Here is a 27974-nt window from a genome sequence, read left to right on the forward strand (position 1 = left end):
TATCACCTCTGAACATGGAGGCTCCAGTGCAGCTAGCCAGCAACCAATCTATCTATCCCTCCATCAATTTGTCTAAAGCTCCTTTAAAGCTATCTGCATCCTATGGCAGTGAATTTCATCGAAGGATTTCTTTTGTCTCCTGTATCTACTGCCCATCAACTTTACTGGTTTGCTGGACGTTTAGTACTATCAGACAAGACAAAGTTCCCTGCATCCTTCCTCGCTTATTTACTTTCTTTATACCCCACCATTCTGCCTACAGGGGACCCAAAGCTGTTTACATTGTTCTCCATTCCTCCATTTTATTCTCAGGACAACCCTGCAAGGTAGGCTTTACTTAGAGTAATTCGATAGAGATCACGCAAAGGCAGGGTTATCAGGTGGAACTTGTAATGGTTTGGGGACAAACACATTAATCTAACCATAATACATACTTATTTAAAGGCTTTTATTGTTACCAAACTCCACTCACAATACGAGTCGAATGAGAAGAGCCACTTACTGGTATCTCAACACTCCAGAGCTCTCCACCCATCTTACAGTTCATCTGTAAAGCAATCTTTGTGGCTATGGCCATGACCGTCTGGGGCTTGCTTAGAGTGCGAGCAAGCACACACTGGCTTGGAGTGGGGCAATCCGTACACAAGTATTTCTTGATTGCATCATACTTGTCCTTGCGGTTACTCGACAGAAGGCAAACCACCTTGAACAAAGAAAAAAGGCCTTCAATATATCGTGTCGCTGTTAAAAAGCATTTCGAGGCTAAGAGGATGTCTGTGAGGGCCCTATTTGCTGACCAAGAGCTATTGCTGACCAAGGGTCCGTTCCCTTGCAGGAGAGCACACTGAAGATTTATGGTGTTTTGGTTTTACTTTACAAACACATATGCAGATAACAGCAGCAGACCATAAGCCAGCATTTAAAAACTGCTACCGAAAGGCTCTCTCCCAATCTTTCCTAAATGAACTGAATTCTTTTCAGTTCCTGATAAAATTCACACTTGCCTTAACCCCCACCCCACTATCTTCCCTCTTAAGCAGATTCTCCACATATCTGAAGTAGTGAGCTGGGACTCAAAAAGCTCGTATTTTAATAAGTGTGCTGCTGGGCTTTGTTTGAGCTTCCTTTTTCTGTCTCTCCAATCCTCACCCATTCTTCCTCCTTGAAGGCTACTTACAGGACACCAGCTGATCAGCTGCCACTAGCAATAGTGTGCTCTGTTCACTATCCCGCATCACTGGGTGAATGGTGGTTGTTTTTTTGCCTACCTAAGACTGCAAACTAGGAACACAGATCTGTTCTGCAATCTTTGGTCTACTTTGGCAGGTAGGTTTTATCTCCACCTCTCAGTGTTCGCCAAGCACAAGTTAAACACCGAACCCAGCCTGTTACACCATAACTCCACTCCAGTAAAAAGCACTCAAGCATCCGTACATCAAGGAGATTCATTTTCAGGCTCTAAAAGCATTTTCATGAACAATTTAGTGTACCAATTTCTTTTTGCTTAAGCAGACACAAAAAGCATTTAAGCAGTCCAGGTTGAGTATTCCTTATCCGGACTGCTTGGGACTAGAAGTGGTCTGGATTTCAGATCTTTCCGTATATTGCAATATTTTGGAATTTTTGCATATACATAATGAGATATCTTGGGGATGGGACTCAAATTCATTCATGTTTTATATACACTTTATACACATAGCCTGAATGTAATTTTGAACATTTTTTAATTTTGTGTGCACTGAACCATCAGAAAGCAAAGGTGTAACTATCTCACTAGAATACCTATATCAGCTGTTAACAGCAGATAACAACACAGCAACAACAAACAAATACCAGCAGGCTTTCAGTCTCCACCTACAATGCAGTGTAAAGGTAAAGGTCCCCTGGGCAAGCACCTGGGCATTCCTGACCCATGGGGTGACATCACATCCCGACGTTTACTAGGCAGACTTTTGTTTATGGGGTGGTTTGCCAGTGCCTTCCCCAGTCATGTTCCCTTTACCACCAGCAAGCTGGGTACTCATTTGACCGACCTCGGAAGGATGGAAGGCTGAGTCAACCTTGAGATGGCTACCTGAAACCGACTTCCGTTGGGATAGAACTCCGGTCGTGAGCAGAGCTTGAACTGCAGTACTGCAGCTTACCACTCTGCGTCACAGGGCTCCTACGATGCAGTGTACACTGCATTTAATTTTTTTAGGTGAGAGGAAACATTGAAAGTAGGCAGCACGGATTTGCTTGCATTCTGGCTCGAAGGGTCCGGTTTTCAGATTAGTCTGGATATGGGATGTCTGCATAAGGGATACTCTACCTGTACTTATAACAGCCATTAATCTGCCCTTTTGTCAACAATCATCTAAAAGCCAGAAAAGCACTGTACTGAGTCCACTCTGACCACACTACCTCCACCTCTTGATCATTGCAACAACCACAGGATTCAGCAGGTTTGCCAACCAGTTCATTTTGATAAATCTCTGGCATGCTCCCTCTAATGCCTTTCCTCCGAGGGCTTTAAAAATTGCCTTCTGTCCCACACCCCCTTCTCCTGGTCCAATAAATTAACCCAGGGAAACTAAATTCAACAGCTGTTCTTTCATCATGGTTTAGGGAATAAAACACTTGAGATTTACAACTTTCAGTCATTCAAGTACATACCATCTGTGTGTCGGAGACAACTTTTTGCTTCAAGGCTTTCAAGTATGCTTCTGTTCTGTCCTCTACTTCTATCCTATAAAGGAAGGCCATAGGATTGTCTTATTTTATTTATTCATTAGACTTATAACCCGCCCTCCCCAGTAAGCTGGCTCAGGGTGGGACCCTCAGTCCCTTCCATTCAAAACTAGGAGCTAAAAGGCAATGCTACATCCAGCCCGACAGCTGGATGCAGGGAGGTGTGTGTCCAACCCACAGATCTGTAACATTTAATACCACATAGCCACTAAGTCCACAGATATCTCTAGAAGTTTAAAAAAAAAAACAGTTTAGTTTTTTTGGGAGAATAAGTGGAGTGATGGCAGTTCTAGAACCTTCTACAGCCAGCGTGGTGTAGTGGAACAGAAAAAATTTGATTGCAGAGAATGGCCACAGCATAGAACCACGTCACATGTATGACATAGCCAGCATGGTGTAGTGGTTAAGAGCGGTGGTTTGGAGCGGTGGAGTCTGATCTGGAGAACCGGGTTTGATTTCCCACTCCTCCACATGAGCAGCGGAGGCTAACCTGGTGAACTGGTTTGTTTCCCCACTCCTACACATGAAACCAGCTGGGTGACCTTGGGCCAGTCATGCTCTCTCAGCCCCACCTACCTCACAGGGGAGGGGAGGGGAAGGTAATTGTAAGCCGGTTTGAGTCTCCCTTAAGTGGTAGAGAAAGTCGGCATATAAAAACCAACTCTTCTTCTTCTCAATATCATCGCTCTTTTAAGGACTTTTAATGGAAACTGACCATTGCCATTCATGCAACTTACTGTTAACAACATGCTTGTTAAGCAATCCAGAAAGGCAGCCACACAGTTTCCAGGCAACGTGGCTTCTACAGTACTTACATTATTGCCTTGTTCATTCGTATTCCCATTGCTGGTGTGACTTTGAAGAGATTCTGAACCAATGTGTTAGCAGCATCAAAATTCCGCCGTGTGTATATCAACAGCCAGTTGTCCAATGGCTTTACACTGATGAGGGATGCACCCCTGGTTTCTTTAGACCAGTCTGCAAATTGTGGATTGTATTCAAACTATAAATTAAAAAGGTTCTGAATTAAATACTCTGGAAGAACAAAGGTAAGCCTCTCACAGATTCCTCACTGGTCAACAACCTGTTCTCGTGATTTCAAGGAACACTTATCAAATTACTCACCATTTTTCCTCCTTGAAGGATCTTTTCTGACTGAACCACTCTTGCAGAAAAGGAAAGCAAGTTGGATTCAAAGCTTAAGCCCCAATCACGAAGTTCTTTCTGGACATTATCATCTCTGTTTAATTGTAAAAATGAAGGTTGGGAAGTAGAATTATTTATCCCTGACAGTTTCACAGTGGAAGGGATGAGAAAGGAAAAGCCCACCACCCCAGAGAATAATTTAAGCAGCGTACTTGTTAATATAATCAATAAGCCTTCCAACTTCCCGCATTCGTTGCTCTGGCGCAAGTCTTGTATGCACAGCTAAGTCTTTCATCACATTGAAATCACTTCGCATTTTATCAGTTAGTCCTAAAATATGAAAAAAAAAGTTCTGTATCCTTCACTGGCGACAAAGACTGGAAACAGATACACGATTCATGTGCTATACCTGCAGCTATTTCATCATCATCTATCTGCCACATACATCAGTATGCAGGATTTGTATGAAATCCCCTCAATACTAAATGCGCAATGCATCGATGATTACAGTGGTATCTTACCCTGAGGTCAAATGTTTTACTTTGTGCTTTGCATAGCGTAAAATCTTAACTTGTGGGCCTATATTGCGAATAGCCCATACTGCCTATATTGAGAACCATCCATATTGTATGATAGCAGTCGAAGAAACTTAACACAGGTTACATGACGGTGAGGCTACTTACAAATGTATACATGAAGAGCTATACCTGTAAGATAGCAGAGCTCAGGAATGAGAACTGCCGGTCCAGCCATGTCACCTCCAGGGCCTCTCTTCCTTTTAGGCTGACTCACTAATACTGGTTGATTCAAGTCAGTGATGTCTTGATTATATTGCTGTATTTAAAAAACAAAACAAAAAAACCACCAACAAGAAATCGGCCGTTTGCAAAGTAACAATTTTGCCAAGCTTTAACTATGGAGTTGGAACACTTTGAGTCTTCATACTGGACTTAAGGTAAGGTTTCGAACACATGTTTCTAATGTCAAATGCCAAGACAAACAGCTTGTTAACTACTCGAAGAACAGCAGCCTTAGGTCAGTTAACTGTGTATTCACACTAATAGGCTTTGTGCCTAAATATAGCAAAGTTTTGGAAATGTTTAGAGCTAGCTTTTTGACGGGAAGAGCACAGCCTAAGACTGTGCGTGCGGGTGGGGGGGGTCACACCATCCTGCTCAGCCCATGGAGAAATAAAACAAGCTGCTTACCCATTATTGTTCAAGTGGTTGTGTGCATTCATGCAACCTGCCTGCTTTCTATGCAGCAGCTGCCCCCTGTGACTATTTTACAGCTAAATTGTAAATTCAAAAGATGCCTGCAGGATGAAAAAGCTCAGGGACTCCCATATTATAGAATCATAGAGTTGGAAGGGACCACCAGGGCCATCAAGTCCAACCCCCTGCATAATGCAGGAAATTCAGGAAATTCACAACTACCTCCCCGCCCTCCACACCCCTAGTGACCAGAAGATGGCCAAGATACCCTCCCTCTAATCATCTGCCTAAGGTAATAGAATCAGCATTGCTGACAGATGGCCATCTAGCCTCTGCTTAAAAACCTCCAGGGAAGAAGAGCTCACCACCTCCCCAGGAAGCCTGTTCCACTGAGGAACCACTCTGTTAGAAAATTCTTCCTAATGTCTAGACGGAAACTCTTTTGATTTATTGGTTCTTGTAGGTTATCCGGGCTGTGTAACCGTGGTCTTGGAATTTTCTTTCCTGACGTTTCGCCAGCAACTGTGGCAGGCATCTTCAGAGTAGTAACACTGAAGGACAGTGTCTCTCAGTGTCAAGGGTGTAGGAAGAGTAATATATAGTCAGAAAGGGGTTGGGTTTGAGCTGAGTATTGTCCTGCAAAAGTATTGTCCTGTAAGTATCAAGATAATGTGCTAATGAGGGTATGGTATGTTGATATGGAACCATTGTATCCTGAAGTGATCTGTTAATGTGTGTAATCCAAAACTAATCTGTATGGCTATTGTTGAATGTTGTCTTTGTCTGGAGGTTTTTCAGGGCAGGAAGCCAAGCCTCCTGCCCTGAAAAACCTCCAGACAAAGACAACATTCAACAATAGCCATACAGATTAGTTTTGGATTACACACATTAACAGATCACTTCAGGATACAATGGTTCCATATCAACATACCATACCCTCATTAGCACATTATCTTGATACTTACAGGACAATACTTTTGCAGGACAATACTCAGCTCAAACCCAACCCCTTTCTGACTATATATTACTCTTCCTACACCCTTGACACTGAGAGACACTGTCCTTCAGTGTTACTACTCTGAAGATGCCTGCCACAGTTGCTGGCGAAACGTCAGGAAAGAAAATTCCAAGACCACGGTTACACAGCCCGGATAACCTACAAGAACCAATGAACTCTGACCGTGAAAGCCTTCGACAATATCTTTTGATTTAATTTCAACCCGTTGGTTCTGGTCCGACCTTCTTGAGCAACAGAAAATAACTCGGCACCCTCCTCTATATGACAGCCCTTCAAGTACATGAACATGGTTATCATATCCCCTCTCAGTCTTCTCCTCTTCAGGCTAAACATACACAGCTCCTTCAACCTTTCCTCACAGGACTTGGTCTCCAGACCCCTCACCATCTTTGTTGCCCTTTTCTGGACACGTTCCAGCTTGTCTACATCTTTCTTAAATTGTGGTGCCCAAAACTGAATACAGTACTCTAGTTGAGGTCTAACCAGAGCAGAGTAAAGCGATACCATCTCTTCGCGTGATCTGGACACTATACTTCTGTTGATGCAGCCCAAGACTGCATTTGCCTTTTTAGTTACAGCATCGCACTACTGACTCATGTTCAGTGTTTGGTCTACTAAGACCCCAAGATCCTTTTCACACACACTACTGCTCAAACAAGTCTCCCCCATCCTATAATTATGCATTTGATTTTTCCTACCTAAATGCAGAACTTTACATTTGTCTTTGTTGAAGTGCATTTTATTAGTTCTGGCCCATTTCTCCAGCCTGTCAAGATGATCCTGCATCTTGGCTCTGTCTTCTACCGTATTTGCTACCCCTCCCAATTTAGTATCATCTGCAAATTTAATAAGCATCCCCTCTATTCCTTCATCCAAATCATTTATAAAGATGTTGAATAATACCGGGCCCAGCACAGATCCCTGAGGAACTCCACTAGTCACTTCTCTCCAAGTGGACGAGGAACCATTAACTAGCACTCTTTGGGTACGATCTGTCAACCAATTGCAGATCCATCTAACAATAATAGGATCTAACCCACATTTTCCCAATTTGTCAACTAGAAAACTATGTGGATCCTTATCAAAAGCCTTACTGAAATCTAGATAAACTATGTCTACAGCATTCCCCTGATCCAGCAAGGTAGTAACTTTCTCAAAAAAGGAGATAAGATTAGTCTGACATGACTTATTCTTGATAAACCCATGCTGGCTCTTAGTGATCAGATCCATCCTTTCTAAATGCTCAAGGACGGACTGTTTGATGATTTGTTCGAACACTTTTCCTGGTATAGAAGTCAAGCTGATGGGTCGGTAGTTACCTGGATCCTCCTTTTCCCCCTTCTTGAAGATGGGGACAACATTTGCCCGCCTCCAATTTTCTGGCACCTCACCTGTTTGCCAAGACTTTTCAAAAATAATGGACAGAGATTCCAAAATTACAGCTGCAAGTTCTTTGAGTACCCTTGGGTGCGATTCATTTGGCCCAGAGGATTTTGTTTCATTTAAAGAAACCAGGTGTTTGTGCACTACCCAAATGCCAATTCTAGGCTGCAAATCCCTTCCCTCATCACATGTTCTGTTTATGCCATGTTGAGCACCACTTCCCTTACAAGAAAAATCTGAGGAAAAGTAGGAATTGAGGAGTTCTGCCCTCTCTTCATCTCCTGTTACAATTTCACTTTCCGGTTCACGCAATGGGCTTATCTTGTTCTTACTCTGTACATAAGAACCATTTTTTGTTGCGTTTAGCAACTCTCGCTAGCCTAAGTTCATATTGAGCTTTAGCTTTCCTAACACTCTCCCTACAAGCACTAGTTATTTGCTTATATTCCTCTTCGGTTATAAGGCCCTCCTTCCACTTCCTAAATGAGTCTATTTCTCAACTCTTTAAAAAGCTGTTTATGGAGCCACCCTGGCCTCTTTAGGCTCCTCCCATTTTTCCTTCTCATAGGAATGGTTTGGGATTGCGCCTTTGGTATTTTATTTTTAAGAAATGTCCACCCTTCTTAAGTATTTCTGACCATGGGATTCTACCTAGCATAAGTTTGTTAAAATTTGCTCTTTTGAAGTCCAACCTACATGTCTGACTACGTACAGGTTTTCCTCTCCCCAAGATTGTAAATTCCAAGAGTACGTGGTCACTACTACCCAGGGTGCCTACTACTTTAACCTCAACGACCAGTTCTTCCCTGTTGGTGAGAATCAAGTCTAAGATAGCAGACCCCCTTGTTTTCCCGTCCACCTTCAGGAATCGGAAGTTGTAAGCAAGACAAGTCAGGAGTTTATTGGATCTTGCATTTTTAGCAGCGTTGGACTTCCAACAGATATCCGGGTAATTAAAATCTCCCATGACCACCATGTCCCGTCTCTTTGAGAACTTTGTGAGCTGGTCTAGGAGCGTCCCAACCAAGTCCTCTGCCTGGTTTGGCGGTCAATAGCAGACCCCCACAAGAATATCACGATTATTTCTTATTCCTTTTATGTTTACCCGTAGAGTCTCGACTGCACTACCATGCTCAGATTCATGTACTTCTTCACAAGTGTACACATCTTTGACATACAGTGCTACTCCTCCCCCCCTTATCAATCTATCTCTTTTAAACAAGTTGTACCCCTCAATCTTAATATTCCAATCATGAGTGACATCCCACCAAGTTTCAGAAATGCGTATTAAGTCCGAATCCCCTTCCTGTATTAGGGCTTTGAGTTCTTCCTGTTTCCCATACTCTGCGCATTAGTGTGCAGACATCGGAATCAGTGGTTTATGTGCCCTGGGGTTTTTGTTTCTGCGCTTACCTGTGAGTTTATGTTTCCTTGCATACATGCCACTCCCTGCAAATCTTTATTGTTCTCGTCTCCAGGTATTATCAGCATACGAGGCTTTAAATTGTTGTCTCACTCCCCCATAGGATTTAGTTTAAAGCCCTCCTGATCAGGTTTGCAAGGCTCTCACCAAACACATTTTTTCCTACCCTCGTCAGGTGTAAACCATCCTCCGACAGAAGAACTTCTTCTTGAAAGCGTAAGCCATGGTCCAGAAATCCAAACCTTTCCTGACAACACCACCTACGCAGCGTCATTAATTTGGAGTATTCGTCTTTCCCTTCCTAAGCCACGACCTTCAACAGGCAGAACTGACGAAAACACAACCTGCTCCCCCAAGTCCTTCACCTTCTCACCCAGAGCCATGTGGTCTCTTTTAATACGTTCTGGGCTGTGCCGGGCAATATCATTTGTTCCCACATGAACAAGTAAGAAAGGGTAATAATCTGTGGGCTTGAAGAGTCTTCCTACCCTTTCCGTCACATCCTGGATGCGTGCACCCGGTAAACAGCAGACCTCTCGGGACAAGTCAGGTCGGCATATAGACTCTACCCCTCTCAGGAGGGAATCCCCAATTACGAGAACACGCCTCTTCCTAAATTGTGGGGCGGAAGATTGAGTCCTCTCATGCGCAGGAGCCTGAGGAATTTCTTTCACGTTTTGGGGGGATAGCCCTTGTTCCAGTGGTCCAGAATCAGTATCTATTTGAAGATCCTGGAACCGATTGCTGAGCAAGAGAAGATCAGGATGTGTCCTGATTTTCCTACTCCTTTGGGCCACATTCTTCCATGCATCCTCCTCCTGCGTTGTTTGTACCCCCATTTGTTCAGATTCCTTACTCTCCTGCTCCTGTTGCTCGCTAAAGAGAGCTTAATGAGTTCTGTCCATGAACTCTTCACGTTGCTTTAAAAAATGGAGTGTGGACAAGAGTGCCTCAAGACCCTGTATCTTCTCCTCCAGCAGGGCTACCAACTTACACTTGCTCACTCACTCACACACACCCAGCAACCTCAACTACTGCTCCCCAGCCACTGAGGAAAACACAAACTTTACAGTAAAACTTTCACTGACCTTTCGCTAAGCTCCTTCTCTGTCTCTCTCCCAGCTGCTCAGGCCAGCCTCTGGCAAGCAGAGCCTGTTTAAATACTCTCAGCCCCACCCTCAGCAATCAACAGAACAGCAATTACCTTAGGCCAGCTACAGCTTTCTCTAAGCTCCTTCTCTGTCTCTCTCCCAGCTGCTCAGGTGAAAACCCTTGCCGCAGAGAAGGCAAAGGCAACACCTTATCCTCATAGAGAACATATCCCACAGCAAGCTCAGAGAAGTGCACCCTTGTAATCTCACCGTCTATTATATACAAATGTTAGCACTGGTCACATTAGCAGAGCCAGAACTGTACCCTCAATGAGTAAGCAAACCTAAAATGTATTACGCAGACCTAACACATACAGAAGAAGAAAATCTAATACACTCTCATCAAATTTCGGTGTCCGTTAAATGATTTCAGCTTAGTAGACAAGTTCTGTAAAGGTCACGCAAACTCAGCATTTCTTACCTTTTTGTAGTAGTCCACAAAGCTGATTTCAGATCCATCTGCTTTCTTAAAGACATCTTGGGGGTTGGTATCCCAATCAATGTCATCCACCCGGTACGTTTTGTTGTTATACCTGGCAACATTTTGAAAGTCTGATTGATCTTGCTTCCCTTGCAACAATGCATTTTTATTATACCGGAAGTGGTGGACCATAAATCCAATACTTGATGATCTAATGTTTAATTTCACACCCTAATCCTCTAGAATACTGGTTCCCAACCAGGGGTCCGTGGACCCCCAGGGGTCCGCGAGAACTAAATTAAGGTCCGCAAAACAAAGTTATAAACCCATAATAAATTAATATTTTCGATTAAAAGTTCTCTATTATAAATATATATATATTCAAATATTATTCTAAGTTTAATGTTTAACTAACAGTTATGATTAAAGTTTATTTTCAAATTGTTGGAATTTTTATTTTGAACCTTGGGGTCCCTGCACCGAACAAAAAAGTCCTAGTGGTCCCTGGTCAAAAAAAGGTTGGGAACTACTGCTCTAGAAGCAGTACTGAATGCTTCAGTTTCACGCTACTGTAATTTGCCATGTATCAATAGGACCAACCTGGTCACATCTCAGGCTTAGTGAAGTGCTTAGTTTTGTTTTGCTCTCGCCCTCCCTTTAAGGAGCTCAGGGCAGCAGGCATGGTTTTCCCACCCTCCATTTTATCCTCACAAGCCTATGTTAGACAGAGTGACTGGCTCAACTTCACCTGGTGAGCCTCGGAAGAGTGCATCTCCAAGTCCTAATTCGATACTCCCAACCTCTCCATCACACCGGCCCAACTTCACCTGGTGAGCTTCAAAGAGTGCATCCCCAAGTCCTAATTCAATACTCCGTGGAAGTTATGTTTAAAGAACATACTCCCAACTTCTCCATTACACTGGGTTCCGAGTCAGTTCAAGGCCAAAGAGGGCCGTCTAATCCTTAAACTGCAGAATTAAGTTGGCTGACATTTCATTCGCAATTCGTATGAAGGTTATACAGAACAATCTTGCCTTTTGTTCAGGGTGGAAAACATTTAGAGCAGCTCTGGATAAAAATTGTCATGATCAAAACCATGATTCAAGGCTTTTGATGGTACGCTGGTATTTCCAGAAACCAAGAATATCTTGCTTCATATACACATGCCCTGAACATATCCTTTTAATAGAATTTGCTATGGAGATGTTTGGCCAGTAGCAGCTTTCTAGCTTCCAGCCATCAACTCCTATTTTGCTATCCTCTACTCACATGAACAGTATTCTAAAACTTCTCTTCCAGGAGAAATCACACACCCATTATACCAAGCCTCGCCAACAAGGAAAAGCAGTTCTATTTATTAAGTAACTGCAACTTGCTCTTTGAACACTGCCTAAATTGCAAGTTTCTACAAATGCGACTAAACTGAGGCTGTCATGCTTTGGTCACATTATGAGAAGACAGGAGTCACTGGAAAAGACAGTCACACTAGGAAAAGTTGAGGGCAGCAGGAAAAGAGGAAGACCCAACAAGACAGGGATTGACTCAATAAAGGAAGCCACAGCCCTCAGTTTGCAAGATCTGAGCAAGGCTGTCAAAGATAGGACGTTTTGGAGGACATTGATTCATAGGGTCACCATGAGTCGGAAGCAACTTGACGGCACTTAAAGCACACAACTCACTCTGAACACTGCCTAAATTGCAAGTTTCTACAAATGCGACTTAAATTTATTCCACTCCCCCATAAGATTGGTTACAACCACCTATTTTAAAAGAAAGAATGATCGCTTGCCTTGTAAGAACAATCAAGCCAACCAATTCTTTAGCACATATTTCTTTGAATCGCTGTTCTTCCACTTGTTCATACAAGGTGTACATGAAATCCAGAACTGTCTCACTCCTAAGAACTTTGTGGCTCACATCAGTGCACAACATTATGCTTGTTTCGTACTGCAGTATGGAAGTTGTAAAACCTGGCCAAATCATCAGCCTGCCAGAGAGGATAGAAATGTGGATTATGTCATTGCATATTACTACTTAAAAAAAATCTGTCTTTAAATAGACAGCCCTATCATAGTTGTTGATGCACAAAAAAATCTGCTCCCAATAAATAATACAATTTTGCAAAAAAAAAAAAAAAGGCCACTGTTTTGAACATACATATATCCCTTTGACAAACAGACTACTTGTTTCTCTTTTGAATACTTATTTTTTTAAAAGCAAAGTACACTGCAAGAACAAGCTCCTCAGGAAGCCCCCCTTTCAGAGACAAGTGAACATATACAAATCATGCGGAATGGTTTTTGTTCCACCTAACCACAGACTATGGCCTGCCACATCATAAAAGTGTTAAGAAAAGGGCCACTGAAAAAGGTCACCACCCACCCATTTCATATACCTGTGTTTCGGAATACTGATTGGGTCAGTGGGATTGTAATAATTTCTTCCTATTTGCTGCAAATTCATAATCTTCAGGAGCCTGAAAGAAAAGTCAGAGCGCAGTGAGATAAAATAGTGCTACTGATCCACAACAGGGATTAAAAATTTGGAGGATTGTTTAAAGATAGGCTTGTCCCATCTCAAAAACAATACTGTAGGAGCTGCAAATGGAGCAGAAAAAGGCAGCCACATTAATCAAGAGGTTTGAGCACCTTCCTTGTCAGAAAAAGCTGAGAAAGTTTGGGCTTTTTTCAGTTTAGAAAAATGGGGGGGGGGATGACAGAGTTTTAGAAAATTGTGCAGTGTGATGAAACCATAGTGAGGGAACAGTCTCTCCCCCTGGCAAAATACTACCAAAGGCACAGAGGAACTACTTCATACAAAGCATAATTAATGTGCAGAACTCACACAGCAGGATGCTGTGATCGCTCTGATGGCTTGAAAAGGAGATTACACAAATTCATGAAGTTACTATTAGTCATGATGAGTAAATGAAACCTCCAAGTTCAGAGGCAGTATACCTATGAATGGCTGTTGCTTGGGAACAACAACACAGCTCTCCATGCCCTTGCTTGTGGAGTCCACTTGACCACCATAGAAGCCAGTAGGTTAAACTAGGTGTACCTTACTACAGCAGCTCTTACTACAGCAAGTTAGAAGTAGGTACACCATTGACTGGAAAAGATCTTCCAGCCAAAAATGTTTGCTTGATCTGTCTGTGTAAACTCTCCAGGAATTGTGTTCCAACGCTGTAAATACAGCACATTTAAGATATCTAACAGCTCATTTATGCCAGGAATAGTCTGCAAGGCACAACTACAAGTACCACTTCTGCAACACAGATGCAGCCCCTCCACTGCCCAGGTAACTGAAAAAGAAAGCCCTAAGTGACTTGCATACCAACTGCCTTCTCCACTCCCCTCCTTCCAATCATATGTTAGTATTGAAGGTGGAAAAAGCAGTAGCAAAATCTGTATGTGATGTAGTGCTGCTTGTCAGGTACACACATGAACACACGAAGCTGCCTTATACTGAATCAGAGTCAGTACTGCCTCCTCAGACCAGCAGCGGCCCTTCAGGGTCTCAGGTAGAGGTCTTTCACATCACCTACCTGCCAAGTCCCTTTAACTGGAGATGCCGGGAGACTGAACCTGGAACCTTCTGCATGCCAAGCTGATGCTCTACAAACTGAGCCACAGCCCCTCCCTCCTTTTTAGTGCAGTCGCCCCAAAAAGTGGAAGAAAAGGAGACGTAGCCCAGTTCCCCCCTAAATAACCCAGGGGAGTAACAAACCGCCTCAGCCAGGCTGCTCGAAAGTAATTATAGTTGATTAAGAGCTTCAAAGAGGCCCCATCACTATCAAGCAGTGGAAATGGGGCTCCCTCCTACCAAAGGGGAATAACACGAAGAACTAACAAGGCCCATTTCTAAGACACCCTCTGGGGCAAAAGGAAAACTCAATTCATGATAGGGGGTGATCCCAGCTCAGGTCACAGGAAGAGGAAATTAAATCCTGCCTCCCTGAGCATGGGAAGGGAACCACCCACTGTTGAAGGTGTCCTTAGTAGCTTTAAAAAGTACCTCATATCAATCAGCTGTCAAAAAAATGCAGGTGTGTGTGTGTGTGCGCGCGCATTGGTGTGACCGTGAGGGGGCGGGGCAACGTGTGTGTGTGGGAGATGCCTCTTTCTAGCCCCTGCAAAAAGCCAAAAACCTCTCTCTGCCAGCTAATGCCCCTATCAGCGGCTATGCAGAGCATGTTTTACAGACTGCACGAGACAGGGCATACGTGTGTGTGTGTGTGTGTGTGTGTGTGTGTGTGGCTGTGTGTGTGGCTGCCTGTGTGGCAGCCCTTCTTCCCCTCCCTTTTTTTGTAAATCCACCCCCGCCGCAGAAAAAAAGCTTCCAGACCTCCCCCGGCCAAAAAAGAGCTGTTCATCTCTGCCCCCTGGCTAGTATCTTTTTTCCCTGCTATGTACAGAGAGAGAGGATGAAGGGGAAAACGGCACGGGGTTTTTTCTGCTTTTCCAGCCAAGTTCTGAAAAATGCAGATCAGCCCCCTTTAGCAGCAGCAGCAGGACCACCACCAGACTGGCAAAACCAGTCTGATCAGTTATGTTAAATTAGAGGCAGAGACTGTGGGGAGAGGAGAGCGAGCGAGCAGGATTTAAACAAAGAATGCAGACCCCCCACGCTTCCTCCCCACTTTGTACAGCTGCAGTGAGGCAGGCAGGTAGGGAGCCAGACAGAGAGAGCAGCCAGAGTCAGGGGTTTTGTGTTTTTAAGGTGTTTTTTTTAAACAAGATCTTACCAAGCAGAGAAGTGTAGCAAAAAGTAAGTTAAAAGCGGTGCTCCAGCCCTGTCTATACAAGGAAACGCCTCAGTTCCCTATTACCTGATCCGGCTTTAAGAATTTGATAGGCTAGTCCTGGGAGGAAGAAGTGGGAGGAAGGGAGTATGCCGCTTAGCCGACAGGTTTTACACAGAGACACGCAAAGAGAGGAGGGAGGGGGAGAAGGGATGGGGGGAGAAGGGAGCTTTCCCCTTATCTTTTGAAACACAACACACCAGTTTTAAGCTAACAGACAGGGTGTCTGAAGCACACGGTGTGGAAGGAGCAGAGTTTTAGGGGGCAGCCCTGACTGACAGATACCTTTTCTTTTTTTTCTAAACGCCTCTATGCAAAAAACTGCCATCTCATGGCACGTCGGCTGTCTCTGGAGAAAACTTTCTATGTTTTCTATGGAAAGAGGGGGTATCGCACAGAGGGGCAGACCTAGAAAGCAGACACGCTACAAGGGAGTGATTGACAACCCCAAGGCAGCAGGGGCGGGGGAAAGAGGGACAGGGCTTTGGTCCTTCTACGGCAAGGGAGGGAGGGTAAGATGGTAGGAGGAGCCTTCTATTTTTTCTTTTATAATAAATTTTTGTTTTCTTCATTTCATTAATATATATAAAAACAGCAATAATTTAGAATTTAATAAGGTAATAAAAGGAAATAATTACAGTAATTAAATCATAAAATGACTTCCCCCTCACTCTCTTCCATCTTAATTTAAATTGTATATACTTTCGCCAACAAAACTAATCCCCATCTTATTTGATTAGTATATACTTATCTTGTCTAATATTGTTAATTCGATACCTTATTATAGCCATACTACAAAATATATATAGGGGATTAAACCAAAGACTATCCTTTAAATGATCCCATTAAAAATTGTGTTTCACAGTAAGTTCTCCACGCCTCCCATTCCCCCCAAAATTGAACATTGTCAGTCTGGTTTATTAAAGCTGTAAGTTTTGCCATTTCTGTCAATTCCAGCATCTTATTTATCCAGTCTGTTTTAGTTGGAATCTCGTCAGTCTTCCATTTAGCTGCATATATCAAGCGTGCAGCAGTGGTGGCATGTATCAGAAAAGTCTGATGAGTAAAAATTGTATCCGGTATCATACTTCATAGCATTATTTCAGGCGTTTTAGAAATCGTTTGTTGTAAAATCCCTCTTATTTCTTGATGTATCATCTCCCAGAATTTCTTAGCTTTTTCACAAGTCCACCAAATATGATGAAAAGATCCTACTTCTTTATTACATTTCCAACAGTTTGGTGACATAGAGGGAAAAGATTTTGCTAATTTCTTTGGTGTTAAATACCATTTATACATCATTTTATATACATTTTCTTTTAATAATTGCGAGAATATAAGTTTCAAATCTTTTGTCCATAGCCTTTCCCATTTTTGCAACATTATATCATGACCCAACATTTGTGCCCAACTGATCATGGTAGGTTTTATTCGTTCTTGTTCACAATACAGTTCTAACAGCAACTTATACATCTTGGATATAAGACGGTCATTTGTATCCAGTAAGTTTTTGTAGAGTTGATTTAGTTTTAGAAAATCCTGTTTTCAAATCTTGTAAAAAAACCGAGTTTATTTGGTGATACTGGAACCAAGATAATAAATCTTTAACTTCTTCACACTCTTTAAGTGAACATTTTGTACCTTCCCATTTCAAAAGATCTTGATAAATTACAAATTGAGCAGGTCTTAATGGGCGTAGAGTTAGCATTTCTTGTGATGAAACCCATAGTGGAGTTTTTACTTCTAGTAAATGTTTATATCTAATCCATATCCTATAGAGGGATGATTTGACCATATGTTGTTGAAATGATGCCTGGGTTTTAACTTTACTATACCACAAATAACCATGCCAACCACTTCTATTGTCATAACCCTCCAAGTCCAATAAACGTGTATTTTTTAAATCCATCCAGTCTTTTAGTCATACTACAGCAGCCGCTTTAGCATATAATTTAAAGTTAGGGAGTGCAAGTCCACCTCTCTCTTTTAAATCAGTCAAGTATTTATATGCTATCCTTCGTTTCTTACCTTGACAAATAAAGTTCATTAAGTCTTTTTTCCAGGTATCAAAGTATTTTACTTGGGATACAATCGGAAGGTTCTGAAACAAAAATAATAGTCTTGGTAGTACATTCATTTGTATTGTCGAGACGCAGCCTAATAGGGATAGATTCTTGTTTGTCCAAATCATCATATCCTTTATTTCTTCCCACAATTTAATATAGTTATTAGTAATCAAATCAGCATTTTTTATAGAAATCCCAATTCCCAAGTATTTCAGTTTGGTCGATTCTGCCAACCTGTTGTAGCAATAAAATGCTGTTGCTCTAAGCCAGAAACATTCTTTAAAATCATTTGAGTTTTCTCTTGATTAATTTTGAAACCCGAATCTTTACTATAGGAGTCCAATATCTCTTTCAATTTATTTGCAGATTGATTAGGATCATCAAGAATCAATAGCAGGTCATCAGCAAATGCCCTCATTTTAAACTCCTGTTTATTTTTAATCCTTTTACATCCTTTGATTCACGAATCTTACAGCATAGGGACTCCAACACTAAAATAAAAAGTAAGGGGGAAAGAGGACATCCTTGTCTCGTCCCTTTTTGTATATTGCATTCTCTTGGCATTGATTCATTTACCAATATTTTTGCTTGCTGTTTGGTATATATAGCATCTATACCTCTTCTAAATTTCTCTCCAAAGTTCATTACTTCCAAAGTCTTTTTCATGTAATCCAAGACACCATATCAAATGCCTTTTCTGCATCTAGGAAGACAAAAGCTGCTTTGTGTTGGATATTCTGTTTATAATACTCCAAAGCAGCTATAAGTACCCTAACGTTATCCTTAATTTGTCTTCCCGGAACAAAACCAGCTTGGTCATCATGTATCAAATCCTTGATCAGCTTTTTGATTCTGGATGATAAAACTGAGGCATAAATTTTGTAATCCACATTAAGTAACGAAATGGGTCTACAGTTGGTTACTTTTTCAGGGTCTCTTCCAGACTTGTGAATTAGTGAAATAAAAGCATGTGACCATGTTTCTGGTATTTCTCCCGTTTCCATTATCGAGTTACTAAGCATCAAAAATGGTTTCATCAAATGAGATTTAAAAGTACGATAAAACAAAGCAGTTATTCCATCTGGTCCTGGAGCTTTATCTATTTTTTGTTTATTAAAAGCTCCTTCTAGTTCCTCTAACGAGATTGGTTCATCCATAAATCTGTGTTGGGCTGATGACAATTTTTTAATATTTGTAGAACGTAAAATTTTTTCCATCTTTAGTTGATATTTCTTTTCGATATAACTTAGTATAAAAAGATACAAATTTTTTTTTAATCTCTGTTGTGGTATAAATAGGTCCATGTGTTGTTTGTAATTTGGCTATAATCCATTTCTGAAGAGAGTCTCGGAGCTGAGTTGCCAAGAATTTGCCAGGTTTGTTTGCCTGTTCAAAATATTTGTTTTGCAAATTTTTGTTCATTTCTTCAGAAACCACCATATTTAACTGGTGTTTAAGAGCATTTAATTTTCCCAAAATAATGCTTTTTTGATCTTCTTGTAATTCCAAAATCAAATCTTGTTCAAGTTTCTGCAAATCCCATAGTATTAATCATCTGCAACTGTTGTTTCCTCCATGCCGCATTTTTCTGAATTATAAATCCCCTAGTCACTGCTTTGAAAGCATCCCAGACTGTATTTAAGGTGGTTTCTCCATTCATATTAATGTCAAAGTAATCCTTAATCAAAGTAGATAATTCTTCATTCAGCTTCCATCTAAAAGCTTGTCGATTATTCCACTCAAAAGAAATCGGATTATGATCAGAAAAAGTTCTTGGTACAATATGTATTTTACGCAATTGTGTAAAAATAGATTTACTTGCCCAAATCATGTCTATCCTAGAATGTGAATAATGTCTAGCTGAATAAAAAGTAAATTCTTTAGCTGTCGTATTCATCGTTCTCCAAATATCTTGTAAATCCACGTCAGCCATCATTTGAAAAAAGGTCTTTGGAAGGGTTCCTTCTTTTTCACTCTTGGCTTGTATTTTCTTATCCAAAAAAGGAAAGACTATTCCATTAAAATCTCCCATCAATAATATTTGCTCTTGAGCATGTTGAAGTAAAATCTCATGCAATTGCTCATAAAATTTGGCTTTCCCCTCATTAGGTGCATAAATTCCTACCACCAATGTTTTTTGACCCATAATTTTTGTTCTAATTATCATTATATGGCCTTCTTCATCTTTATATACCAGTTCAGGGCTCAGACTAGCATGTGCATAGATGACTACTCTAGTTTTGGTTTTCGACAACGTAATAAAGGCATGACCCAACAATTTTCTATCCAGATATTTCTTATCTTTTTTCGAGATGTGAGTTTCTTGTAGGCAGATCAGTGTATATCTTTGTTTTTGTAGAAGTTTGAAAATCCTTCCTCTTAACTTTTTCATTTAGTCCACTGACATTCCATGAAATTACTTTAGCCATGGTGATTCTCTGATGTGATATAATAGTCTTATAATCTAGTTCCTCCAGCTGCTCCCTTCAAGGAAAGATCCTCTTCTTCTTCCTCCTCCTCATCCAGTTCACCAGAAGGGACCTCAGCAAAGTCTCTTTTGTACTTTCTCAGGAACTTTCCAACATCTTGTAATGAGGTGATAGTTGTTCTGACTCCCTTGTACATAAAGGTTAACCTTTGTGGTAGTATCCATCTGTATTTTACTCCATTTTTCCGTAATGTTGCAGTAAAGTCTTTGTAGACATTTCTTTTTGCCATTAAATGTCTAGGTTTTTCTTTAAGTAGTATCAAAGAAGTCTCCACCACCATCATTGGTTTGTTGTAGTGAAGTTTCATAATTTCATCCTTCATCCTGATGTCATAAAAATAATCATTACATCTCTTGGTTTGGTTTTCTTCAATCTTGCCGGTAGGGGAATCCTGTAGATTCTATTCACTGCATGAACCAATGAGTTCTAAAACGCCTCTGCGGCAAAAAAGGCGACTGGTAAAGCAGACGGGGGGCTTTATCGGGTCTCTATTGGGTCTCTTGGGTTTTGCATTGCCTCTGATCACTGGGCTATTAACGCGTAGCTGATGGAGCACGCGAAGAAAATGTACTTGGCCCCCAGTCACACCGTTTAAACGCATGGGGCCCCCGCGAAGAGAACATCCGAACCGCCGTAGTGCATTCTCTGGACAGAGATGAAAGTGGTTCTCGACAGGCAGGACCTGTCGGAGCGTGAAAAGGCAAGGCTCTACGGATCCCTGCTCTAGAAATATCTAGTGCACGTCGGAGTGGGGGAGGAAGAAAAAACCCAACTGAACCTTTATTTCCTCCCGCCACCCGAGACACCACCCGGCCCCGAGCCCCCCAAAAAGGTTGACGGCGTGGCATTGGAACTGCTGGAGAACCTCCCCGCCCGGTACAGAGGGGGGCCAACGTCCTGCCGAAGAAACTGGGGCAGAACAGTGAGACGGCCACCTGGGATCAGAAAGGAACTTTTGTTTATAAAAGCAAGCCGGTGGCCGGAACCAACCTGTTTGACCTCGTCAGGACGGTGACGCAGAACCACGCCCCACCCACCATCAGCCTGCCGACGGGCATGGATCTGTTTCTGAGAGCTCTGGCCGAGCTGAACGTGCCGACGACCGTGGCCGGGAACTCCACCGTAAGGACGATGTTGGATTCTCCGAAAAGGTCCCCCACCCTGGCTACGAAGAAGGCCCCTGTCCTTTCTAAAAAGAAAAGAGGTCAAGAACGGCCTCAGTGACTGACTGTTTAATAAAATCTTTTTTTAAAAACCATACTGTCATCACAGTCTCTTTTTTGTTGAAAACAAAACACACCAAGCTTTTTTTTTTTTTTAAACACTTTATTATTAGAACCGGCAAGAAACACAGGCCTGAACAGGCGCGTACGTGCTTTGTAAAGTCCTCCTCCTCCTGGGGGTTATTTTTTTCACAAAATTCACGACCAGCTGGTCGTTTTGCTGGGGGTCGGCAGACTACATCTCCAACACGGAATCGAAGGGCTCTCCCCGGCAGCGCTGATGGAGGAAAAACAGGCAGTGGTGCCCGCAGGTGGCGGACGTCAGGCTTTGGAGGCTGTGCTGCTGGAAGCGGATCTCCTCCGCGTTTCTTTTCAGAAAAGCCATGATGTTTCTAGGGAAGAGGGGGCTGGAGGGGGGGTTGCCGTAAGAGTACAAAATCGCCGCGGCAGTGGTCGGGGAGATGGATAGCCAGCCAGTGCTCGCCCGGTAGTGTGTCCGGGTGGGTGTTGACCACTAGAGAGACAGGCCGGCAGAACAGTCTTTTAGCAGGCAGCCGATCGCAAGGGAAGACGCCGGCAAAGGATTTTCTTGTATGAGGGCTGGCCATCAAGGCCCACGTCAGCTGCACTGTGTCCATGCTACATATAGTCAAAGAGGACGTTGTGGTTGATCACGTTATCGAACATGCCATACACGATCAGGTTGACCGTGTGGTGCAGAGCGTTGGCGAAGCGTATTTCGGCCCTGAGGTTCCCCGTCTTGATCAGAGAGTAATGGTCCAAGCACTCCTGATCGGGCGTCAGGTCGAAGGCAAACAGTGTGTACCCCTTAGCGAACCCGTCCCTGCTTATCAGGAGAGGCCTGTCCTGCAGATGCTTCCCAGCCGTCTGCACCAGGTTCATGTATTCTGACGCGGTTCCCGTTCGGAAGGGCTTGGCGGGCACTTGCTCCCGGTCCACGTACAACGCCACAAAGTTAATGTTGTAATGTTTGAAGTTGAAGTTTTTGTTGAAATCCCCGCTGATATTGTCGTTGTCTACCAGACCCAACACTACCATCTTGGGTAGCTGGCCCAGGAAGAGGTTATCCTGGTTGCTCACGCGGGTGCTGGCCACAATGCTGAACACCTTCACACAGGCAGTTACACACACACACGCACACAAGTATGCCCTGTCTCTCACGCAGTCTGTAAAACATGCTCTGCATAGCCACTGATAAGGACATCAGCCGGCAGAGAGAGGTTTTTGGCTTTTTGCAGGGGCTAGAAAGAGGCATCTCCCACACACACACACGTTGCCCCATCCCCTCACGGTCACCCAATGCGCACACACACACACACACACCTGCATTTTTTGACAGGTCCCTCCCCTCTGAGTTGATAAGAGCTACTTATTAATGCTACTTCCTTCACCTCAGAGTGAGAAGGACTGCCAAGTAATAAGGCTAAAATGTCAGATGATTCTCAGCATATGCTAAATAAGAATCTGCCATTATTGAGTAAATCTCAAGAATTAAAACAAATTCCATTAGTCCCATCAGTAATAAGTTCTAATAAGAATATACTGAAAGACAACCTTCTAAAAATTATGTTGTAAAACTGTAAGCACGTCGGTGATGTAGAAGGCAGCTCATTGGTTAAGGTGATTGTGATCTTCACATTCTCTCCCTGCCGGGTCCGACTGAACACTTCAGTAACCTAAGGATATGAATATTGATACTAGAGTTATACACTAAGATTTGCTTGTTTGGAAATGTAAAGGGGCAAGAGAACAGACCCAACTCCTTAAAAGTCATGGCAATCATGTATGCATACAGCTTATATATTTCTGAAGAAAGAAGAGTTTGGTTTTATATACTGATTTTCTCTACCTTTTAAGGAGAAAAAAACTGGCTTACCATCTCCTTCTTTTCCTCTCTTCACAACAGATACCTTGTGAGGAAGGTGAGGCTGAGAGAGCTCTAAGAGGTCACCCAGCTGGCTTCATATGGAGGAGCAGGGAATCAAACCTGGTTCTCTAGATCAGAGTCTGCTGCTCTTAATCACTACACCACGCTGGCTCTTGTTATACCACGCTGACGCTCTAAGTCATGCCCATTTGACCATTTTGTTCTAAATCTCAGTAAAGATTTAGCACTTTATATGAAGAGGCAGGGCACAAAATACAGGGCAGAACAGGTTTCTGAGCTACTCAGCATATCATTATATAGTACTCCTTCCCAAACCTGCCTCAACACAATCAGAGCATTGAAATGCAAATATTGAAAATCAAATTTGCATTAGATCCAAAAAGTATGTTTTATTAAATAACTTACAAAACAATATGCCAAAAATATATAATGAATGTTTTAGGTACGTGGTGACAGCAGCCAGAGCAGTATATGCGGTAAAGTGGAAAGCAGAGGAGCATCCAGAATTGAATGGATAAACAAATTAACAGAATATGCAACTATGGCAAAATTAACATATTTTAAACATAGAGCAATTTTTGAATTCTATGGAAAATTGAATGTGTTTTTAACTTTCTAGTCGTCAATTTACAATACAAAGAAATCTAACAAATGCTTAAGAATAATAAATGAATTATCAGATGCAAAAATATAATTAGAATATAGAGAAGTATAATTCAGAGTTAAAAAATAACCGAAATGGAATTTCAAAGTAAGCTCCAATATAATGTACCAATCCTATCGGTTTCTGTTTATAGTGTATTTTCATATGTTTAGATCACTATGGGGAAGCAGTGTTAAGTCTGTCAATAGCAGTTGAAAAGAGCAAGTTTAGTAGCACCTTAAAGACAAACAACCTTTCTGGCAGGGTATGAGCTTTCATGAGCCACAGCTCATTTCTTCAGAACTGAAGAAGTGAGCTGTGGCCCAGGAAAGCTCATACCCTGCCAGAAATTTTGCTAGTCTGCAAGGTGCTAATGGACTCTTGCTCTTTTCAACTGCTTTTCATATGTTTGTAAGCGTTGAGTTGAAAAATACATTAAAAAAAACAAACAGAATCAGAGAAGAAATCATACCTTGTTTTCTAGTCTCTTTGGTAAAAACAAAATGGTCCCATCAAACGCATGTGTGTTTCCAATAAGGTCTTCATGCTGAAACAGCAAAGCTGAGCGAAGACGCCGGGCTTCCATGTGAGGGTTATAGTCGATGTGATACTGGTACAAGGCCCACTGAGGACGAGAACTCAACCGAAAATGGTTTGTACTGAGCTTTATTATAGTACCAGAGGCACCTGAGAAGAAGCATTCAATTATCAGCCATCTCTCACCAGCATTTCAACAAGAACTACTCTTTGCACTAGAAAGTAGCCATTTTCAATTAAGCCACTGCTTCTTCTTTTTTAACTCTTTATTTTAAGTTTATTTTATAACAAAATAAAAATACAATAATAGTAGGTTAAAAATCGTACAGTTGAAATATGTTTCAATACTTGGCTCCAATATATGTTCCAATATTATACACCACTACCTTTTACAGAAATCCTACTATTTGTTGTAATCACTTAGCAGAACTTAATAAGAAAGCCAGAAGAAGGAGCCAAGAAGAACCAAGGCTCCCCATCCTATCCTATCCTATCCCTAAAAGTGTTCCAGTTCTTCCAAGTAGCTCCATTTATTAGCATGATGTGCCTAAATATTATCCGAAACATGTCCAGAAAAGTTACATACCTGTTTTGGACTCTCTAACATGCTCCATTGACTGACGCGTATTTACACCAAGATCATGGAAGTCTCTACGACGTCCACCTCTTTCTCCTAATGTCATTTCCTGAAAGCCTGCTGAAATCTGCAGTTCTATATTTCAAGAGCAAACACATATCATGACTTGCATTTTTTACTAGTCAATTATTTTATATGCTGCATCTGCAGGATATGAATTTTCTAAATAAATAGAACAAGTGACCATTCCTAAATTGAAGCAAGAAGCCTTGATCACCTCTTGCCTGCCTGAACAGTTGACATCGGCTCATAGTCAAAGAAATTCACTAACACCATCTCCCATTGCTACTTGAGAAGCAATAGGGTGGAAGTCTTACAGCATATAAAAACATGGGCACAATGACAATAGGCATTTCACAACTCCAGTACCATACTACACAAGCAGTACAAGCATGGTCACGCTAGAGGAAGGGAATTTCTTTGCCTCCCCCGTCCCACTCCAAATTTCTGTGCCCCTCAAAATAGTGATCTGCCAATCAGCAGTCCCAAGAACAGAGCAAGCAGCAAAGCCAGGTCCTTCAGTGGGAGAGAGTAATGAACAGAAATCACCCTCCAGCCCTCAACCAACAGAAATATCACTTAATGGAACAGCAACCTAGGAGGCAAGACCGGCATTAGCAAAATGGAGTTTTACAACTTAACAAGAGTTCAGTGTGATTGCAACTACGACTGGCAATATGACTGCACATAATTTGTCATGAAGCATCTATTTGTACAGCAAAAGCCAAATACCAATAACTTTTAACGCACACCAAATGCAGATCTAAACAACCGCTTAGAGGTTGTAATGATATGGGGACAGCGTTCAGTGGATAATTGGGTAATGGGAGGAGAGCGCCCTCCAGCTGAGCTGTTTTACCCTCTGATCTGGGTGCAGCAGGTCCTCTTTTCTGGCGCCCACGCCCCACAAGTTCTCCTCCTCCTTCTGCTGCTGCCGGCACTGCTTGAAGTGGCTGGGGCCTAGCTGCTTCATATTCGGGCTGTGGAATCTAGAGGGTTGAACGAAGTTTGAAAAGGTTCAGAGATGAAAAACCATGGAAAGATAGAATGCAGACAGAGGCGTTTCTGCTGCTTCTGCATAAAGCTGAAATCTACTGACTTTTTCTAAAGGCTCAACTTGTGCTCCCCCCACCCCCCGGTTCTAGCTATCAGACATACACAGCAAACTCCATGCTCGGAACTCAGTTCCTAGGCACGTGAGGGACAATTCAGATTAGTACAAGAGGAAAAGTGGTTGAAGCATTCCACCACTCACCATTTTCCAAACCTGAAACTTCCCCAGGGGCCCCAAGTACCCCCACTGGGGAGCCTGTAAAAATGAATGTATTTGTTTGAACATTAAGACATCTATAGTTTTAAATATCATAAACACAATTTTGTGTAACAAGTTACACATGGCATACATTATAGTAAAACCAGATAGATGGCTAAGTAGTACATATTTCCACTGCCCACCCTCCATCTGCTGGTACAGATTTGTGCTATGTTATTCCTGACAGAGTCAAACAGCAGTGTGGAGAAATGTACTCCACTTTAGGCCTACATCATTGTACTAAGAGTTTTGGGGCCACAAAATCCCCACAGTCATCCCAAGAAGGTTCTCTGTCATACAAGGACAGGAAATAGGAGAGCAGTAAAGTGCTCTCAAGCAACCCCATCTTGGCTATGCAAATATTTCTAGCTAGCAGATAACAATCAAAGAGCCATCTCTCACCCTGGCAGGAATATGACACCTAGGAGGGTGCTGGCAGGACAAGAAGAGAAGGATTGACCCAAAAGGGGGTGGGCAGACAGTTAAATTCCCTGGACACAAGGGGAACTATGTCCGTTTTGGGTAATTTTATCAGGTAATAACTTGGAAGAAGCAGCTGTCACACCTGGGCTCCATCTTGTAGGGCAACCATTACCATGTGGTGCTAACAAGGGCAGAAAGCCTGGACAAAGACGCAAGATAATGAATGACAGGTAGAAAGATGTTACTTTAAGAATAAGGAGCCTACCCTGGAATAACAATAGCCAGGGTATGTTTAGAAGGAAGGGACAGAGGATAGCACATATGCACCTTTACTCTGTAACCTTGCTTTATCCATTTCTGTGCAGGGTGGCCTCTTTCATTTCTGTTATTTCTTACTGTTTCGAATGCTGGAAGTTGGTTCTCCATAACCACAAAAAGGCCCACTTGAACATGTTAAAAAAGCCCACAACTGGAAAAGTCCTAGTGATCATCTCCACTTCCCCTCTCTTCCACTTGATTGTGTTGGTTCTTAAAGCTCATAAGCCAAGATCTCCACTTCACAAAGCTTGTTTATTTAGACAATTCTACTCCAAACCTTTCCCAAATGGGGCCCCAAAGCTGCTTACAACATTCTCATCTCCTCTCCGATTTTGCTATATGAAGCTGTTATTTACCAACTGAGAGATTCCGATTTGCATGGATAAAGGGGGGGAAAACTTGAGAGGTAGAAAGTTATAAGGAGTGCATTACTGCCAAATCCAGACTTCAAGCTTTGCACTTACTGCAGGGGGTCCCACAGTAGACACAGTCGTCGCCTGGCCACGGGCTCTTCCCCTTGCTCTTGCTCTCGCTCTGCCTGACATCGTGCCTCAGAAGTTGCTGCTATGAGACAAAATTTGCAAGTACTTTTTACCCCACCACATTCCTAGAGATAAAATAATTTATGCTCAAACACTGAAGTGGGTTTTCTGGAAAATCTTGAACTGATTTTTTTCAGTGGTCTAGAGAGAACATGACCTGTTAATAGTTTTGACTTACATTTATTAAGTAAAATTTAAAGAATACCCATGTGCCCATTTTATGTCCCAATAGCACCAATGATTGAAATTGAAAAATATGACTAGGAGAAAAATATATCAAATACAAATGTTATATTCAGACAAATTCAAAGGTTAATGCTGAAAATATTTTTATTGAAATATAGTACCTGTAAAAATTAAAAAGGAATCTAACATTATATATAGCAGAAGAGTTGGTTTTTATATGCTGACTTTTTCTACCACTTAAGGAAGGATCAAACCGGCTTACAATCACCTTCCCTTCCCCACAACAGACACCCTGTAAGGTAGGTGAGGCTGAGAGAGTGTGACTAGCCCAAGGTCACCCAGCTGGCTTAGTGTGGAGTGGGGAAACAAATCCAGTTCACCAGATTAGCCTCAGCCGCA

General features: G+C 42.2%; 1 protein-coding gene across 1 annotated transcript in view; it reads right to left on the bottom strand.

Moving 5' to 3' along the window:
• Window positions 1-27392, bottom strand: part of PIWIL1 (piwi like RNA-mediated gene silencing 1) — a 33189-nt gene extending 5797 nt beyond the window's left edge. The window contains exons 1-14 of the mRNA XM_056859079.1: window positions 27312-27392; window positions 25654-25783; window positions 24744-24869; window positions 24093-24307; window positions 22644-22765; window positions 12882-12962; window positions 12276-12473; window positions 10487-10598; window positions 4584-4710; window positions 4089-4206; window positions 3856-3970; window positions 3546-3733; window positions 2656-2728; window positions 503-703 (exon numbers count right to left, since the gene is read on the bottom strand). Coding sequence (XP_056715057.1) covers window positions 503-703; window positions 2656-2728; window positions 3546-3733; window positions 3856-3970; window positions 4089-4206; window positions 4584-4710; window positions 10487-10598; window positions 12276-12473; window positions 12882-12962; window positions 22644-22765; window positions 24093-24307; window positions 24744-24869; window positions 25654-25783; window positions 27312-27392 — 1887 coding nt within the window. The remainder of the gene's footprint in view (window positions 1-502; window positions 704-2655; window positions 2729-3545; window positions 3734-3855; window positions 3971-4088; window positions 4207-4583; window positions 4711-10486; window positions 10599-12275; window positions 12474-12881; window positions 12963-22643; window positions 22766-24092; window positions 24308-24743; window positions 24870-25653; window positions 25784-27311) is intronic.
• Window positions 27393-27974: the final 582 nt, after the last annotated feature.

This window comes from Euleptes europaea, chromosome 13 (genome assembly GCF_029931775.1).
Source record: "Euleptes europaea isolate rEulEur1 chromosome 13, rEulEur1.hap1, whole genome shotgun sequence".
In the NCBI taxonomy this organism is placed as follows: Eukaryota; Metazoa; Chordata; class Lepidosauria; order Squamata; family Sphaerodactylidae; genus Euleptes; species Euleptes europaea.